This window comes from Rhincodon typus, chromosome 33 (assembly GCF_021869965.1).
Source record: "Rhincodon typus isolate 14 chromosome 33, sRhiTyp1.1, whole genome shotgun sequence".
NCBI classification, from domain to species: domain Eukaryota; kingdom Metazoa; phylum Chordata; class Chondrichthyes; order Orectolobiformes; family Rhincodontidae; genus Rhincodon; species Rhincodon typus.
In genome coordinates, this window is record NC_063364.1 from 13947471 (window position 1) to 13965653 (window position 18183).

The 18183-nt window shown below is 42.5% G+C and overlaps 1 protein-coding gene across 4 annotated transcripts in view; it reads left to right on the forward strand.

Moving 5' to 3' along the window:
- LOC109926673 (protein unc-13 homolog C-like) overlaps nt 1–18183 on the forward strand; it is a 537669-nt gene that overhangs the window by 303163 nt on the left and 216323 nt on the right. For 3 of the 4 annotated variants that reach the window (XM_048616076.1, XM_048616075.1, XM_048616072.1), the window contains one exon: nt 13770–13848. In XM_048616076.1, the coding sequence (XP_048472033.1) occupies nt 13770–13848 (79 nt within the window). Of the gene's footprint in view, nt 1–13769; nt 13858–18183 lie in introns of all 4 variants that reach the window. The other variant, XM_048616074.1, reaches the window with a different exon arrangement.

An 18183-nucleotide genomic window follows, 5' to 3' on the forward strand; every position in this document is an offset into this window, starting at 1 on the left:
GTTTGGCATGCTGATTGCAATGTGTTGCCATCCCATGGTGCCATCTTGGATCTCTTTTTGGGTTGAATACTATAACTACAATGACTTGCTGTTGTTTTATTCATAGTCTCCAGTTGTTGACCATCCAAAGGTACAATTCATGATGGCCGCCCTCATTTCCCAGCCTCTTCCTCCTTCCGTTCCTCACCCGAGACTCATCCAGACGTTGCCTGCTGGACTTTGGCCACGGTCCCGGGATTCAGAGCTGGGAAGCCACTATATGCGAACAGCAGGACCAGAAGATCTTTTACCTGATTCACAAAGCTTTACGGTCTGCTCCCTGGAGCCATTGCTCCCTCTGCCCCATCTCATTCTCACTCCTTGTGGAGAGGAGAAAAATAATATCTGCCCTGCCCAGGACCTCAGTCTACTCTGGACTAGTAATCCAGACAGGCCCAGGCTAACACCCTGGGACATGGGTTCAAATCCCACCATCACAGCTGCTGGAATTCAAATTTAGTTCCTAAATCTGGAATTGGGATGACCATGGAATTTATTGTAATATTTTATCATTTGGTCTACTAATGTTCTACAGAGAAAGAAATCTTCTGCCCTTACCTGGTGTAGCCTTCATGTGACCCCAGCCCACAGCAATGTACTTGCTTTTAATTGCTGTCTGCAATAGCCTGTCAAGCATATTTAGGGATGGGCAACAAATGCTGGCCTGGTCAGTGACCCCCACATCCCACGAAATAATAAAAAACATTAAACACAAGGAGCTACTTTAGCATAGTATACCCATAGTACACATACAGGAATTGTTCACGTTGAGTTACTTCAGCTTCTTTGAGGAATTTTCTTGGTAACAATGTGATCCCAATATTAGGAGTCTCCCAACGATTGATATAATATAATTCCAAAAAAAAGCATGTGATTGTGCAAAATGTTGCTCTAAATGCTGCAAATTTTATGTAAACAAGGGAATTTGTCACTTTTATTTAAAACATGAGGTGTTCCTCATTAGTAGCTGTTCATTCTCTTAGGCTAATTGTTATCCACTCCTTTGTCTGTCCGACTATTCATCTCTCTCTTTGGGCTCTATTGGCACCAATCGCTTACTCCTTACCCTGTCCCCCAACACCATCTTGTGCATAAAAATAAAAACGTTTTCCTTTTGGGTCACTGGACCCATACTGTAATTTCTCTCCAAAGATGCTGCTGGATCTGCTGAGCCTTTCCAGCAATTTCTGTTTTCGTTGTATTTGCCACTTTGTTTGGACCACACAAGATTTTTGAGCATAATCCATCTTAGACCAACATCACTAGAAATAGTTTTGAAACCAATGCTGCATTCGCCTAGGGAACACAGGGACTTAAACATCATTTTACCAATTTTCCAGATGCTGGATTGTGAAAACTGTTGTGTTTATTAGTTCCATTTTGGCCAGTGTGATTGTGTGGGTGGCAACTTCATTCTGAAAACCTTCAGCATTATAAAATTTTCAACATATAGCAGTCAATTTAATATTGGAAATGAGTTATGTTTATTGAAAACTGAATTTTTTTATGACATTGTAACCTTTCCAGTTTCGAAATCTGTTGTCTGTCAATGTCTGTTGTCTGGAAATGTTTTTAACTGTATTAAGCGATTCTCAGCACCATTTAAGTTACATTTCTTTGGGAGCAGAAACAAAATATAGCATTTTAATACATAAAACTTTTGTTATTACTGCTTTATCATGTTTTAGCATGCCTCTCACAATTATTTATGTCATAACTTGGGGCTAGACTTCTGTAATGATTAGAACGAAGTCAGTGTGGTGGATCTCATGGAATGAGTTCCCAGTTTGGGCCTGTTAATCTGGTCCAATCAGGGAGCCCTGACTGACAGATATAAACAGAAATATCGGGGGTTCTGCTCGCTCTAGGAGCCAACTTTGTGCTTGCTGGGTCAGTGTCAGGTCCTATGCATGTGTAAATAAAGAGTGACTTGGTGATGGGATACTGGCCATGTGGAGTTATTTCAGTGGTGATGAGAGAAAAACAAGCCCCTGCAGAGATTCACTGGCAATAGTTGTCTTTGAGTTAGGGTGAGGATTTCTGGCATTATGCTGCTATTTGAAGCTTGACTCATTCGATACTGCTGTCAAAGACTGGCCCAGTATGTGGAAAGAATGTGTTACTTTTTTTGGGCAAATGACATTGGGGCACATGAAAAGCAGCGAGTCATTCTCCTGACAGTGTGTGGGCCCACAGCTTTTTCAGTTATTAAGAGCCTAACTTTTCTGGAGGCATCAAGAGCTGATGCATTTAGTTAAGGAATATTACGACCCCAAGCCGCCTATAATGCTGAGACGTTATCAGTTTTACTTGGCAGTTCAAGAACCAAGGGAATCTGTATCAGGATTTTTTTACGAGGCTAAGACAACTGGCAGAGGCATGTGACTTTGCTTTAACCCTCAGTGAGATGCTGAGAGATCATTTGGTACATGGATTAATGATGTGACCATGCAAACGTACCTACTAGCTGAAGCCCAACTGGACTTCACACAGATACTACAACTGGCTTTGTCATTGGGAAATGCAGCAAGTGGAGCATATGGGTTGCAGGGTACTCTGATGGAAGTGGACACCCTTGCCAGGCCGACTGAGCTTGGGGAACACCACTTGAGTGAAGGCAATTGTATAGCCTCACTCAGGACATATCTTGAACAGAGGGGCTTTAGGTCAGATCACAACAAAACCCTAAAACAAGGCCAAGCCTCAGCCAAACAGTTAACATTTTCTCGAGTATCCGGGCCAACAAGCCATTGCAGATGCTGCTGGTATGTGGACTCAAGACCGGAAAAGAGTCCCACTGGACCTCAGTTGAGTGAGAGACCTCAGAGGCTAATACCTAGGAGAATGCACACCTTGGAAAGTCCACCTACATCTGGTTTAGAGCAGTTACATTGCTTGGCAACGTCCATATCGGAACGAATCAAAATAAATGTCTAGTTAAATGGTCACCTGGTTCTAATGGAGATTGATACTGGTGTGGCTGTATCAGTGATTGCTGAACCAGTCTTTACCAAAATTTGTTCTGGACTCCAACCCTTAGATATGCATAAGACCTCAGCCAGGCTCAGAAGTTATATCAGGGAACCATTACAGATTAAGAGTACAGTTCTGGTCTCTTATGAAAGCAGCTGGTTCAGTTATCACTGTTGTAAAGGCTCAGGCCCAAGCTTGATGAGGTGAAATTGGTTGAAAAAGATTCACCTTGATTGGCTCAGCATTCTTCAATTAGAAAATGGCTGCCTGAGTGAAGTCCTAATTCAATACCCAGACGTTTTTCAGGGAGGTCTAGAGACTATCAAGGTGGCTAAGGCCACTTAAATGTTGACCAGGAAACAATTCCATGATTCTGCAAGGCCCACCCAGTGCCATTTGTCTTGTGAGCAAAAGTAGAAATCAGAAGGCTGGAAAGTGAAGGAATCATCAAACCAGTGCAGTTTGCAGAATGGACAGCATGAGTTGTTCTGATTGTTAAGCCTGACGGGTCAGTTCACCTTTGTGGGGATTTTAAATAAACCCTGAACTGCTTCTCGCAGCTGGATAAATACCCAATCCCTTACATAGAGGATTTACTTGCAAATCTGGCCAGGGTGTCTGTCGTTCACAAAGCTGGACATGAGCCATGGTACCTGAATTGCGATTAGATGAGGATTCCCAGAGGTATGCTACAATTAATACCCACAAGGGTTTGTACCAATTATGTAACTGCCTTTTGGGGTATCATCAGCCTGTGCCATTTTCCAATGCATGATGTAGAGCATTTTACAAGGTCTACCCCAGATTGCTATTTATCTGGATGACGTGGTAATAACTGAGAGGACCAGTAGAGAGCATTTAGAGAACTTGGACATAGTGCTTAAACATTTCTCCAAGATGGGCTTACGCCTCAGAAAGGAAAACTGTGTGTTCTAGGCACCCCAAGTTACCTACCTGGGCTACAGAGCTGACAAGACCGGGTTGCATCTGTTCAAAGTTAAAGTGAGGGCAACCAAAGATGCCCTGGCTCCCACGTTGGTACCAGAGCTTAGATCTTTCCTTGGGTTGGAGAATTATTACAGAGAATTCATAATTAACCTGGCCTTCATCCTGGGACCCTTACATTTGCTATTGAAAAAAGGTCAGCCTTGGAAATGGTCTCGTAGCCAAGGTATAGCCTTTAGGGGAGTGAAGAAGCAGCCATTGTCATCAAAAGTGTTGACATACTATGATCCCAAGCAAGATTGGCTGACCTGTGATGCCTCCCTGTATGGTATCGAGTTAGTGTTTGGCACACAGCAGAGAGGAACGCCCAAAAGCCTATGCTTCCTGATCCTTGGCTGATGCCAAACAAAGATACACTCAGATAGAGGTGGAAGCTTTGGTGGACATCTTTGGTGTGAGAATGTTCCACCAATACCTTTTATGGACGCACATTTGTAATAGTAATGGATCACAAACCCTTACTAGGGCTACATAAAGCGTACAGGACCATGCCGTCCATAGTTTCAGGTCGTATTCAATGGTGGGCTCTTCTTCTGAGTGCGTACAATTACAAGTTGGAACACCTTCAGGCCTTGAGCTGCCTCTCACTGGCAGATACACCACCAGTTCAGGTTTTCAACCTTCTGGACACCCATCTGGTCACCGCTGACAATATCAGACTATGGACGCAAAGATTTCTGGGCCTAGCAAAACTAAAACAGCTGGTGGTGATGGGGGAAACAAAAGGGCCGTCACAACCAGAATTGAAACCTTTCTGGACCCTTCAAGACCAGATCACCGTAGAGAATGGTGTTTTATCATGGGGGAGCAAGAGTGATTGTCCTGAGCAAACGTCGCCACCAGATACTGGCTGAACTCCACCAGGGTCATCCAGAGGTTTCTAAAATGAAGATGTTGGTGAGAGGTTGTGTCCGGTGACCAGGACTGGATGCTTACAGAGTTGGTGGGACAGTGCCCAGAGTGCCAGCAAAATTACTGCCAGCAACTCCCCAACATTCATGGGAATGGCCGGGTAAACCCTGGACTCAGTTACACATCGACTATGCAGGTCCTTTCACAGGTTCTATTTTTTAAAATCATTTTGGATGCCCATTGCAAGTGGTTGGACGTGCACAGAGTTCATTTGTCGAACGCGGGGTTGATCAGAGACAATGGACCATCACTTACAAGCAGGGAATTCGAGTATTTCCTCAAGTCGAGTGGCATTCAGCATATAACAACAGCTCCATACTGTCCATCATACAATGGTCTGGCGGAAAGAGCAGTCCACACTTTGAAGGCAGGCTTAAAGAAACAGCTTCCAGCTTCTTTATTCATTAATGGAATGAGGGCATCGCTGGGTAGGCAGCATTTATTGCCCAGAGGGCAGTTCAGAGTCACCCACATTGCTGTGCATCTGGAGTCCCAAATAGGCCAGACCAGGTAAGGATCGCATTTTCCTTCCCTAAAGACATTAGTGAACCAGATGGGTTTTCCAACAATTGACAATGGATTCACGGTCATCATTAGATTCTTAATTCCAGATTTTTATTGAATTCAAATTCCACCATCTGCCGTGGCAGGATTCGAACCCGGGTCCCCAGAACATTATCTGGGTCTCTAGGTTAACAGTCCAGCGATAATACCACTAGGCCATCGCCTCCCCGTTGTCACTAGATACCAAACTGTCCCAGTTCCTATTTAATTATAGGACCACCCCTGACACAACTACAGGGATAGTAGGTAGTGGGGAGAAGACTCCACACCAGGTTAAATCTGATCTTCCTGGACCTGGTGGGGGAGAGCGAAACAGCATCAGGAGCGCCAGTGCTGGATACAAGACGCCTCTTCAAGAGAGACCGTTTACTTCAAGGGATGAGGTTTGGTGCCGGAACTACGGGAATGGCCCTGCATGGGTAAGAGGCATGGTCAACGTGAGGTCAGGCACTGTGACGTACAAAGTTTGGGTAGGTGAGGCGGTCCTGCACAAGCACGCGAACCACTTGAAATCTACAACCTTGCAAAGGGTCAAAACATACCGAGTCCCTTAGTACATCTGGCAGGCTATCAGAACCCATGGGTTCTCCCGCTCTGTCTAACATCGAAGAAACCTCTGATGACATCGTGGTCACGGCAGATGTCACAACCTCGACACTGTTACTGCCTGAAAAAGATGATGAGTTTTGGCCAACACACTCCAGGTGAAAGGGATAGGCTATGGTCCAGTATGTGCTGCCAGTAGCGAAGGCAGAGTCAGAGGAACCGGACCTGGTATGAAAACGCCCCAGAGAAACTACAGGGAAAAGAACAGGCCTATGTCCCAGGACTTAGAGGGGAGGGATATAGTGATTGGAACAATGTCAGCCGAGTGGATCTCATTGCGCACAAGTTCGCTGATTGGACCAGGTTAACAGCCCCAATCAGGGAGCCCTGGCTGACAGATATAAACAGGAGTGTCAGGGATTCTGCTCACTCTCGCTGGGTCAGTGTCATGTACAGTGCATGTGTAAACAAAGGGTGACCTGGTGATACTGGCCTTCATGGAGTTGTTTCAGCTTTCTAATATCTTTGTATCATCCAGAAAATTCTGTAATTAAGAAATGATTGAGTTCCAAAACCTATATCCTGGACTGGAGAAATTGCAGCATATATATTTATACCTGTTAAATTTCTGAACAGTGAGCAAGGCAGCCAGATCAAAGATACAGAGTAACTGAATGAGCAGATGGAATTCCAAGTGGGTTAGTGTGAAGTTATTCATTTTGCATCGAAGGAATACAAGTACAGTAGGAAAATTTTCTTGAAAGTTAGAGAATAGGAACTGTGGAAGATCAAAGTGATTTAAGTGTCTACTCCATATCTACTCCAAAACCTTAGATTTAGGTGTCTGTATGCACAAATCCCAAGTAGCCTAGGGCATTGGTCCAGAAAGCAGTTGGAAAAGCTAATGGAAATTCCACAGTTAGGAGCTGACCTTTCAGTTGTAGAGAGAATTGGAGAGACCCTTTTGAAGCATCGCATTCAGTTGTGGGCAACAAACCTCAGAAAAGATTTATTGACCTTGGAAGGCAGACAGCAAAATTTCACCAGGATAATTCCAGGGTTTAAAGGGTTAAATTATAAGCACATGTTATACAAACGATGCTTGTCTATGGTTAAAGTTTGCACAGTTGTGGCCTAATATAAATCATGGTTTAAAATGAGAAGGGTTTAGATCAGAAACTATTGCCCTGTGCAGGTTAATTATAGACAAGGGCAGCACAAACTTCAAATTAGAGTAAGTCCTTTAAAAAGGAAAATAGTGTATGGGTAATGAAAATCTGGAATTTGTTGTCTTTAAGAAAGCTGTGGACGTTGGATCAATTAAGATCTTCAGGACAAAGCTGGATCGATTGTTATTGATTAAGGCCATCATGGATGTGGAGCAAAAGCAGGTCAGTTGGAGTCCAAGTTCAGCTTAGCCATGATCCAGTTGAATGGTAGAGCAGGCTAAAAGGGTGGGATCACCCACTCCTGTTTCCAATACTATATAATTGGATAAGACCCAAAACTGCCCATGTTGCAGGTTACAGGCCATCCATTTTTCCGATGTGTACAAGACACAAGCACTGTGCTGTGTGCTGTTTGTATCATTGCAGCTTGCAGCCAGTATTAAACATGCATTTCAATGGCTGCAGTACTAAGCAAGGCCTCAAAATCATAGTCCATCAACATGATTTAAGCTAGCTTTCTCCCCTTAATCGGGAGACTCATTGTGGCTGGGCCATTTGCTGGAATTTGTTCTAAAGGTGGTTTAGACCGAGAAGCAATCAATAATGATAGTAACTGGCTGAAGGCAGGCTCCTGTGATTTTCCAAGGCTAAACTGGAGATTTTGGGGCAGGAGGTAGACAGGAAGAGAGCCATCCATGCACAGAAACTGGGGGCAGTTGGATTAGATTGCCTTGGAGTCAAGCCCAAAGGACCAGAGTACAGTGCAGCAAGAGATTCAGTAACTTTAGATAGTGAGTCCAGGTCAGTGAATGTATCTTCAAATATCATATCTTAACACCTGGAACATAGTCTCTGACTGATATGTTCTAACCACTCTGTCCAGGGATGTTTTTGCATGAATTCACTGTAGATGGGATTTGAGCCTAGGCCTCCTGCTTCAGAAGTAGGGACACTGCCACTGCCACTGCACTACAAAAACACTGATAGACCATAAGCTACAGGAGCAGAATTAGGCCATTTGGCCCATCGGGGCTGTTCGACCATTCAATCATGGCTGATATGTTTCTGAACCCCAATCTCCTGCCTTCTCTCCGTAACACAGATCCCCTTACTAACCAGAAACCTATCTATCTCTGTCCTAAATACACCCAATGACTTCACCTCCACAGCCTTCCACGACAATGAGTTCTACAGATTAACCACCCTCCGGCTGATGAAATTATTCCTGATCTCAGTTCTAACTTGTTGCCTCTTCACTCTGAGGCTGTGCCCTTGGGTCCTAGTTTCTCCTACTAGTGAGAACATCTTCATCACGTCCACTCAATGAAGGCGTCTCAGTATCCTGTAAGTTTCAATGAGATAGCCTTAGATAGTATCGATCCTCCAATCCATCAATCACGTACCAATCATCAATCACGTACCAATCATCAATCACGTACCAATCATCAATCACGTACCAATCATCAATCACGTACCAATCATCAATCACGTACCAATCATCAATCAATCATGTGTAATGCTCATCTCCTTCACCTACACTTAGCATTGCTGAAGGTCTCACACCCACATCTGACAGCTTGCACTTCCTGCCAGCTATTCAACCATGACAACCATATCACTCATTATACTGACACACTTTCGTCTTTCTTGCAGGACAGATTGGTGCAGAATTGAAGCCCAAAGGATCAAATGAGCAGGGGACACTGGAGGTGATGGTTGTCCCTGAGACTGAGACCTGAGGCAGCTTGGGTTGAATTCAGTGACTGTAATGGTATCCTTATACCTAATTGTTATCCTCACATCCTGTCACCCCACTTGGAATACTGAGACACCGGACAGGAGAAGGGAAAAGGGGCAGCTTACTGGAAAGCGAGCTTGCACATGGGTTTTGCTACAAGAATATCAGATAAGGACATCAATATTGCAGCCTACACAAGGCGGCTAATGGATACGCTCAGTTATATGCTAGATGCATTGGCCACTGTAAAGGAGCATGGAGTGAGTCCAATGCGACAAGGCTTTGAGCAGAGCTCAGCGTTCATCCTTTCCAGCTTTGAAATAATCACTTCCATTCCCACACCCAGAAACCCAGATATGACACAGCATCTGAGAGCCTACATCTCCACTTTCATTGTAGCGCAGTCGGTAGCTATGGGGTACTGCAAGTTCAGTGTTCAAAGGGGCTTGCAGTGGGTCACAGCTGTCCAGCAGTCTGTCCTCCAACACATAAGTCCGATTGCTGAGGCCCAGGTGTGGCAGTGGGCTGTATGGAGCACAGAGGACTTGTCCTTCCACCACTGTCACTCCATTGGTGCCCAAGCTGTTGCCTGTTAACCTACTGGCTCAGACTGTTGCCACACATGCTGACATGGCACAGTCTAAAGCTAAGCCATCCAGTGTCAGAATACTACAGTGCCATTTCTAGAAGCCCCACTGAATGTCAGAATTCTTCCAGTCGTGCTCTGCACTGAGTTATTGAGGCATTTGAGCATTAGGACAGGTGTAATGCAAGATGGGTGTTAAGGGAGTGCATAACTGTGATTAGTTTACATGCAAAGTGTTAATAGTTTGATTTATTATTTTGGGTTTAAATGGTTATTCTGTATTGATATTATCGTGGGCACTGTGCTGTCGGTGATAGAACGAAAGGAAGATGTGGGATTTTCGAATGGCGAATTGCAGTTATGTCTCCTGGTACTGCAGTCAGGTGAGGATTTCACAGGTAGCTTAGCCGGAAAAAGTCAGTGTTATTTGCTTCCTTCATCCAGGTCCTCCACATAGTCTGTATAACAATATCCGGTTAGCTCAGTTGGCTGGATGACTGGATTGCCGTGCAGTGTGATGCAAATAGCATGGGTTTAAATCACCCACCATCTGAGGTTACCATGAAGGACTTTCCTTCTCAACCTCTCCCTTCACCCAAGGCACGGTGACCCTCAGGTTAAATCACCATCAATTGTCTCTGTCACGAGAGAGCAGCCCTATGGCCCTCTGGGACTACAACTTTACCTTTACCATTCAGTGTAGTGTGACCTTAGTTTCTGTCATTCATTGTTTAAGATAAGTACCTCTTTTTATTAGACTACTAAGTGTTTTTTGTCGACCGTACAAGACCAAGTGCATCCTGTGATCCATTCTCTAAAAGGGGATAATGGCAACAAACTGACCTCATAGTGACCAAGAATGCAGATAGTCTCATACAAACTGGTGATCGGTGGTGAGAATTATCCATACAACAGCAAGGAGATTTATCAAGATGGCGAGGACATGTGCATGACCACCATAGATTCCATTATGACTGTGCCGAGCTCTGCAGGCCATGCTCCTCAGGAGTGGTCCAAGCAGTGCAAATGTCAATCAAACACCCCAATGGACTACTTAATCACATTTCATGTGGCAATATTTCATAATATGTGAGCTTTTTTTATTCTTTCATGGGATGCGGGTTTCGCTTACAAGGTTAGAATTTATTGCCCATTTTTAATTGCCGCTCAAATGGTTTAACAAGCTGTTCAGACCAGAGGGTGGGTTAAGCGCATTGCTGTGGAGGCCAGACCAGGTAAAGATGGCTTATGTCCATTGATCAAGGATTTTAAGCAATCAGTTGGTCACCATCACTGAGACTAACTTTGTACTCCAGATTTATCAATTGAATTTAAATTCGATCACTTTCCGTTGTGAGACTTCAAGCCATGTTCCCAGAACATTAGCCTCTAATGTATGGACCTCTCAATTTATAGTCCAGCGACTGTCACAATGCCGCAATCGGCTCTCTAAAAGCAGCATACTTATGCATGAGTTGTGTGTCATGCCCATGAGCTATCTCATCAAATTGTAGGTATGTTTTGCTCAGTTGGAACCCTATGGTTTGTTACCATGGATTAAATGGAGATGGTGTGATGGGTTAATGCAGAATGAAGGCATCGTGACACCAGTTGTCAACTACACAATATGCTTTCTGAGTGAGAGTGTACAATAATTTCAAATACTCTCAAATCAGTTTGGATTGAAGTCAAAAAGGTTTTCTGAAAACTTTGATTCATAAAGCTAAATGTGTTTTCATTTAACATCTTGAGATCATAGAACTATGGAATCCCCACAGCGTGGAAGCAAGCCATTTGGCCCATCGAGCCCACACTGACCATCCAAAAGAGCATCCCATTCAGACCCATCCCATTATTCTGTAAACATGCATTTCCCATGGCTAATCTACCTAGCCTGCTCATCCCTAGACACTGTGGGCAATTTAGCATGGCCAATCCACCTAACCTGCACATCCTTGGACTGTGGGAGGAAACTGGAGCATCCAGAGGAAACCCACGCAGACACAGGGAGAATGCGCAAATTCCACACAGGCAGTCACCCAAGGGTGGAATAGAAAACAGATCCCTGGAGCTGTGAGGCAACAGTGCCAACCACTGAACTACCAAGCCACCCATTTCCTCTTACCAGACAGGATTAAGTGGAGTGAACAGGCTAGAGCACTGGGATTGACCTTCATGTTTCTCTGTATACAGTCTTACACCAGCTAGGCATTGCAAGAATAGAACCCCTTTTGGTTACAGTGGATTTCACAGTTAATTTGAGCCACCAGCAAAGCAATGTACATGGAGTCAATGACTACCTACACCTTTAGAAACATGAAATCCTCCTAAAGCTACATGTTTACTCCAATGTGCTTCTCTCTGGCAAGAGGAAATGAAAAGTTATTTTACCTTATGAATCAAAGTTTCTAGAAAACCTTTATAATTTCAATCCAAACTGATTTTATTTTACAGTTTTTGAAATTTTTGTACGTTCTTTGATGCAGACACCTCGCGGAGAAAACATGTTGTGTGGTTGACAACAGTTGTCTGAAAACGGATGGTTTTATTGAACAAGGCTTGTGAAATTTGGATATCTTTCAAAAAACATCCACAGATTTTGACAGCTGGAATTAGTAGAATGTTTTAAGCGGCACCATCAACGAAGGAACCATGTTCATCAAGCATCAGTGCATTAGGCCTAGCTGACTGGGGCCTTTCCCACTCTTACAGCCTGCCATTGGTGTGTTGGAAGGATTCGCAAAGAGGCCAATTTGAGAAATATGTGGTGTCTAATCTGATCACACCAAAACTGGGAAACCAAGCACTGGCAAGTGTGCAGCAGAACTGTGCAGGAAAAAAGTCTTGCTGTTGTTGACTGAGTTTATGAGGGAAGGCTGGAGAGTTAGACTTCTAAGGTGGAAAGTACTCACCTAAGAGGCAATATTCCAGGGTATACAAGACATTAGGTAATTTCTTTCGGTACTGGTCTTGGTCTGACACAGTAACTTCACTTGAAGTGAGTTTATGACCCAATTTATGCACAAACCTGGAAATTCATCTAAAATCTCCAAAAAGCATTGGTGGTGGATGCAGGGAAAAAAAGAACATCAAGGAAGTTCTGGACCATGATGTTAAATGGTAGGGATGGAACATGGGGATGCAAGGTCAAACTAGTTATTGTATTCATGGGGCTATAACAACAAGTAGTTCTTCAGTCAGATCGTGATCAACGCCAGGCATAATCATCCAAGCACAGTGATGGAGCTGAATGGTGGAGTTAGAGGTGAAAACATGAGTAGAACTGATGGCTTTGTTGTGCATAACGATTCGCTATTGAGGAATCCATTCTGCAAACTATCAACTTTGCACTTACTGTCATTTGAATGATGAGAAGCGAAATATATGGGAAAAGAGTCCAGATTTGTCTTTTTGGGTTTGTATGAAAAGATGCTCTTTATGGATGGAAATGTAGTTTAATGCTTCAACTTGAATGTACTTTGCTTAGAATACTCCACCATTTCAACTACAGTCTGACCCACGAATATAAATGGCTGGAATTCTCCACCAGTGAGAACAAAAACTTAGCTATTTTTACAAGAATGTGTTCTTATTTGCCAGTTCTTTGTTTTGAGAGAGAAAAAAAGAGCATTTTATCCTTATATTAATCAAGTCACGAAGCCCAGGAAAGTTTTATTCTGAGTCATTGGTTTGTATCGGAGAAATGCAGACCCCAAAAGTCAAATCGGGATTCTTTTCATGTATTTCATACCTCGCTGAATGGATTGTTAGTGGTGAACTTTTATGCAAAACATAACCATCAGTTCTATTCAAGTTTTCGTCACCACTGCTCTGAAAGGATGATGATGAAAGAGGAGCACTGTATTTGTGCTCAGCATTTCCGCACTGGGGAAATGGTCAGGCTAGATACTCTGACCAGGATTTAACAAACACTGCTGTTCGCAATGAGACAGCACGTTGATGGTTTAGGTATGTGAACAAGATACTTTAGGGTTTCTGCCACTTGAAGCCCTGAATGCAGCAAGTTGTAAATGTTATCAAGAATAGGAAATCACAAAGGGAAGGAAAATGGCAAAAAAGAGAGTAGCAGCCAATGGTTGCCAAACTACATTTTGGTTAATGCAACACACCCAGTATACGTAATATACAGAACTCAAATATTGTGAAAATTGTATTATTGTAGCTGTCTAAAATATGATATATAATACTCATTGCTGAATTATATGAAATGTTATAGGCCTGGAAGCGAGCTTTATGGCATTGACAGTATGCCAGATCTGCGTCGAAAGAAGACAATGCCTATCGTTCGGGATTTGGTGAGTTATGTCTTGGATTTGTTCCAAAATTATGTTTTATTTGAGGTAAAGAAAGTTGTCCGCTCTTAGATGGCAAACTAAATTCAAGTCAAGTGATTTATAAATTGAAGGAAAACGCAGTCTTGTTTCTCGGGTTTTCAAGTGCTGACATTTTGGAAGCATTTCATCTCCTTTTATCAAATCAGATTTCCTGAAGCATGATCCGTTGCTAGACTTTGGCCAGTGTCTTTGGGTAACCAGCAACTGAGGGGCATGTGCCCTGGCATGTTAGTTAACTTGCCCACCATTTTGCCTCCACCCAGGCTTAGAACAAAATAGAAACTCTTTATGAATAATGGTTTGTTACATTTTCATATTGTTAAATAACTAATACATAATGACCCTGATCACATAATGACATTGACATATCATTGCAATTGCTAACTTTATTGCAAGTTTATTTATACCTATATTAAAAAGTCACTGATGTATACTTTGATAATTTACTTGCAACTGTAGTCAGTGAAACTAACAAAGTATTTCTTTTACTTGCTTCGGGGATTAAACAGGCTTTGGTAAGTACTTTTCAAATATGGATCATGTCGAGTAAATCACTGTGAAAGCACCAGTTGCAGAACTTGTACAGGTAGCACCCTCAATTTTGCTGTAATTTTAATATGATGCAGGGCAATGAGGCAAGATGAAACTCAGCTGGAACAACGATCAAACCCTGTGCTGTTGGTATAATTCTGAACCATACTTTACAGATCCATTCATCTGAGCTAACCAGCCCCATTTGTAACAACTACTTAAAAAAAGATAAGCAAGTCAAGGATGATTTCCTTTCAATACTAAATGAATGGTTTCTCCTGCTGAGCATGATAAAAATGATGTCAGGTTAAACTTACAGTTAGCAATGTAACAGGGTGGCACGGTGGCTCATTTGTTAGCACTGCTCACAGTGCCAAGGACCTGGGTTTGATTCCACCCTGGCGTGACTCTCTGTGTTGCGTTTGCACATTCTCCCTGTGTCTGCGTGGGTTTCCTCCGGGTGCTCTGATTTCCTTCCACAGTCCAAAGATGTGTGGGTTAGGTGGATCGGCCAGGCTAAATTTCTCTACAGTGTCCAGGCATGTGCAGGCTAAAAAGGTTAGCTAGCCATGGCAAATGCAGAGTTCCAGGAATAAGGCAGAGGGGTGGGTCTGGGTGGGATGCTGTTCGGAGGGTCAGTGTGGACTTGATGGGCCAAATGGCTTGCTTCCACACTGCAGGGGTTCTGATTTTTATGATCTCACTTTTGTCTCCAACACACACTCATATAAAAATATAGTAGCTTCTCTTTGTAAATATGCCTACTTGAAATTTGAAGGGCTTTGGAAAAAGAGGAGAAACAATTGGATAGCTGTTTTATTAATCCGAATTGTATTTCTTTGCAATTCACAATTGAAACATTGGTCTCTGAATTAGCTGAAAGCAGGATTGAATGGATGACTTTCACTCTGTTGAAGTATGTAACACAATGGTTTGAGTTGACAACACCATAGAAGTATTAAACACAGGAACAAAAACAAAGTTGCTGGAAAAGCTCAGCAGGTCTGGCAGCATCTGTGAAGGAGAAAACAGAGTTAACATTTTGGGTCCGGTGACCCTTCCTCAGAACTGGAGTTCTGAGGAAGGGTCACCGGACCCGATACGTTAACTCTGTTTGCTCCTCCACAGATGCTGCTAGACCTGCTGAGCTTTTCCAGCAACTTTGTTTTTGTTCCTGATTTACAGCATCCGCAGTTCTTTTGGTTTTTATTATAGAAGTATTAAAGTTATATTAAAGTGACAAGTCCTGAAGCTGCTCTGCTGGTGACTTTGTACAGCAAGCTCTAGCTTGCTTTGACCTCTTATTTTAAATTGATGCTCCCTCCCTACACCCAGTAAAAATCTGACATCTTTTTATTGCAAAAATATACTTTATTCATAGAAAAACTCTATGTACATACAGAGTTACTAAAGCAGTTCAGTTCTGTACAATCTTTGCTTATTGAGAACAAACATTGGGGTGTGACTTTCTACAAAGTTACAACAAACCCAAAGCCGCTTCTTAATTATGCAAGGTACTATTTACATGTATTTGAGGCATCGGGAAGGTCTGATACCTGAATGGACCCCCATTATACTTTAGCAGAAAGACCTTAAACTGTGGTCTTTCCCCCAGAATTTGAGAATGATGTGAAAGCTAGAGTTATCGAAATGGAAACTGGTCATGTTACCAATGCTTTCTCTGAACTGTCCAGGTCTGTTGACCGCCTCTCGGTGCAAACTGAGGAATTAAAATAAGTGCTCCATTACACAACAGTTTGTAAAGTGTATGAAGAAATGCACATATTCAGAACTGAAGCACATTTTTAAGGAAAAGTAAGGATGTTCAGAAAATAACCTAAATGAATGGAAATCCTTATTCAATCTCTATAAGAATTTAGTTACTTTAGTGGTTAAATATTCACAACTAATAATTGTGATTAAGTGATTTTAGTCTTTGGGATCACATCCAAAATCTGATGTTAGAAGAAATTAGCGGCATTTTCATCTGCTGAACTGAGCTATAGTTTGACAGACATGAAATGCCAAACTTAACTGCAGTAGTTACACTTTTTCTTTAAACACAGCTGCAATCTTTTATTCTATGATGATATTTTTAGCTGTGTTCTTTCGTCCTTCAGTAAAATTCCACAATATTTGCATGCCGGCATCCACATTTTAACAATGCTGTCCAAGCTTACTTTTTGACAAATTGTGGTGTGCAATTAGGTACCCTGGAATTACAGTAATTCTGTTCAAAGTTGTACATATGCAATATGATAGCTTTTGACAAATAATGAAAATATTCAAAACAAACTGATTATATGTTTCCCCAAAAACTGTATCAGCGTGAATTTTCTTTGTTTGGCTGATCTTACATGAATGGTAGGTTTTGCAGCGAAATGAAGTTATGCTGTTTATGCTCAATATTTCCAGGTCAGCTAATTAGCATGGCATGAGGTGCAGTATTTTTGGAACGTTTTAGGGAGCGTATGTGAAATAGGAGAATCCTCTTATCTAAATCTCATCAAGTGTTAAATAAGATTTCTTCTCTAAATATCTCTTTTTGCTCCCATCTTTCAAACACTGAGAAAAATCAGACCTTAAATCGCTGAGTGAAAGTTAATGACCTTGTATGCTTTTTTACAACTCAGAGCTTGTATTTGCCAACAAAGCTTTGTAAGCATCTGAAAGTCCAATTCATATTCATGGTTGTGGTTTCAAGCAAGTACAGTGAGCTGCTATTTAAAGTCAAGACAGCTTGTCAGTTTCAGAAGCAACAATCTAGCAACCACGTTGTTTACAGGATAGTTCCAGCTTTCAGTCACAGCACTGACATGGCTCACCTTACTGAGTATTCATGCTATATCATCTTATGAAGAATCATAATGGAGGCAAAACCTTTTTACTTCTGCCTTACACTCTTTCTGCCCCCAGTATAGTTCATGCAGTTAGTGCAGCTGCTAATCTTTGGTTGGGACAATATCAGCCAGGTGGATCTTGTAGAATATGAGTTCCCTGACTGGGGCCGTTAACCTGGTCCAATCAGGGACCCCTGGCTGACAGATATAAATAGGAGTGTCAGAGGTTCAGTTCACTCTAGGAAGCCAGCTCTGTGCTAGCTGGATCAGTGTCGTGTGTAAATAAAGGGTGACTTGGTGACAGGATACAGCCTCTATGGAGTTACTTCAACTACTGTGAACATTTGTTAAAAAGTTAACCACGAGGCCTTTTTCACAGGAGCAGGCAGGTTCCAAGATCTGTTCCCTCCCGCACTTTCATGGAAATGGTTAACTGCGGAAAAGAAGGTGGGATTTCCGGCCCTCCCACTCAGTGGTCCTTTTCTCCCCAGTCGTGTCTCTGGCCCCAATTAGCACATCAAAATCCAACCCAGACTGTAACCATTGTTCACTTTCGTAAAGAATGCAATGGCCCTTATTTTGCAAGTGCTTAATGTTTTGATGATCAAGTCCTTGAAAGGAAAGGCTTGAGGACTGTTTTGTTTTATCACCCAATATTTTGCAGATCATTTGAACAGCCAAATATATGGAGCATAGTACCTTGGGTTAATAAAGAACAAATTAAATATGCATTTTGTGCTGTCAGTGATAGCAGCATTCTTGTACAGAACAGAATTGCTCAACCATGGGTTGAAGGTCACTTGACTAACTAATACCCTGTTTGAGGAAAGCTGCAATGTGTTTGCCAGCAGCTAATGAAATGTGGCTATGATTCCGTGCACAGTGATCTCCACCTTTTTAACATCTTACTGCTGACAGTTGCCAA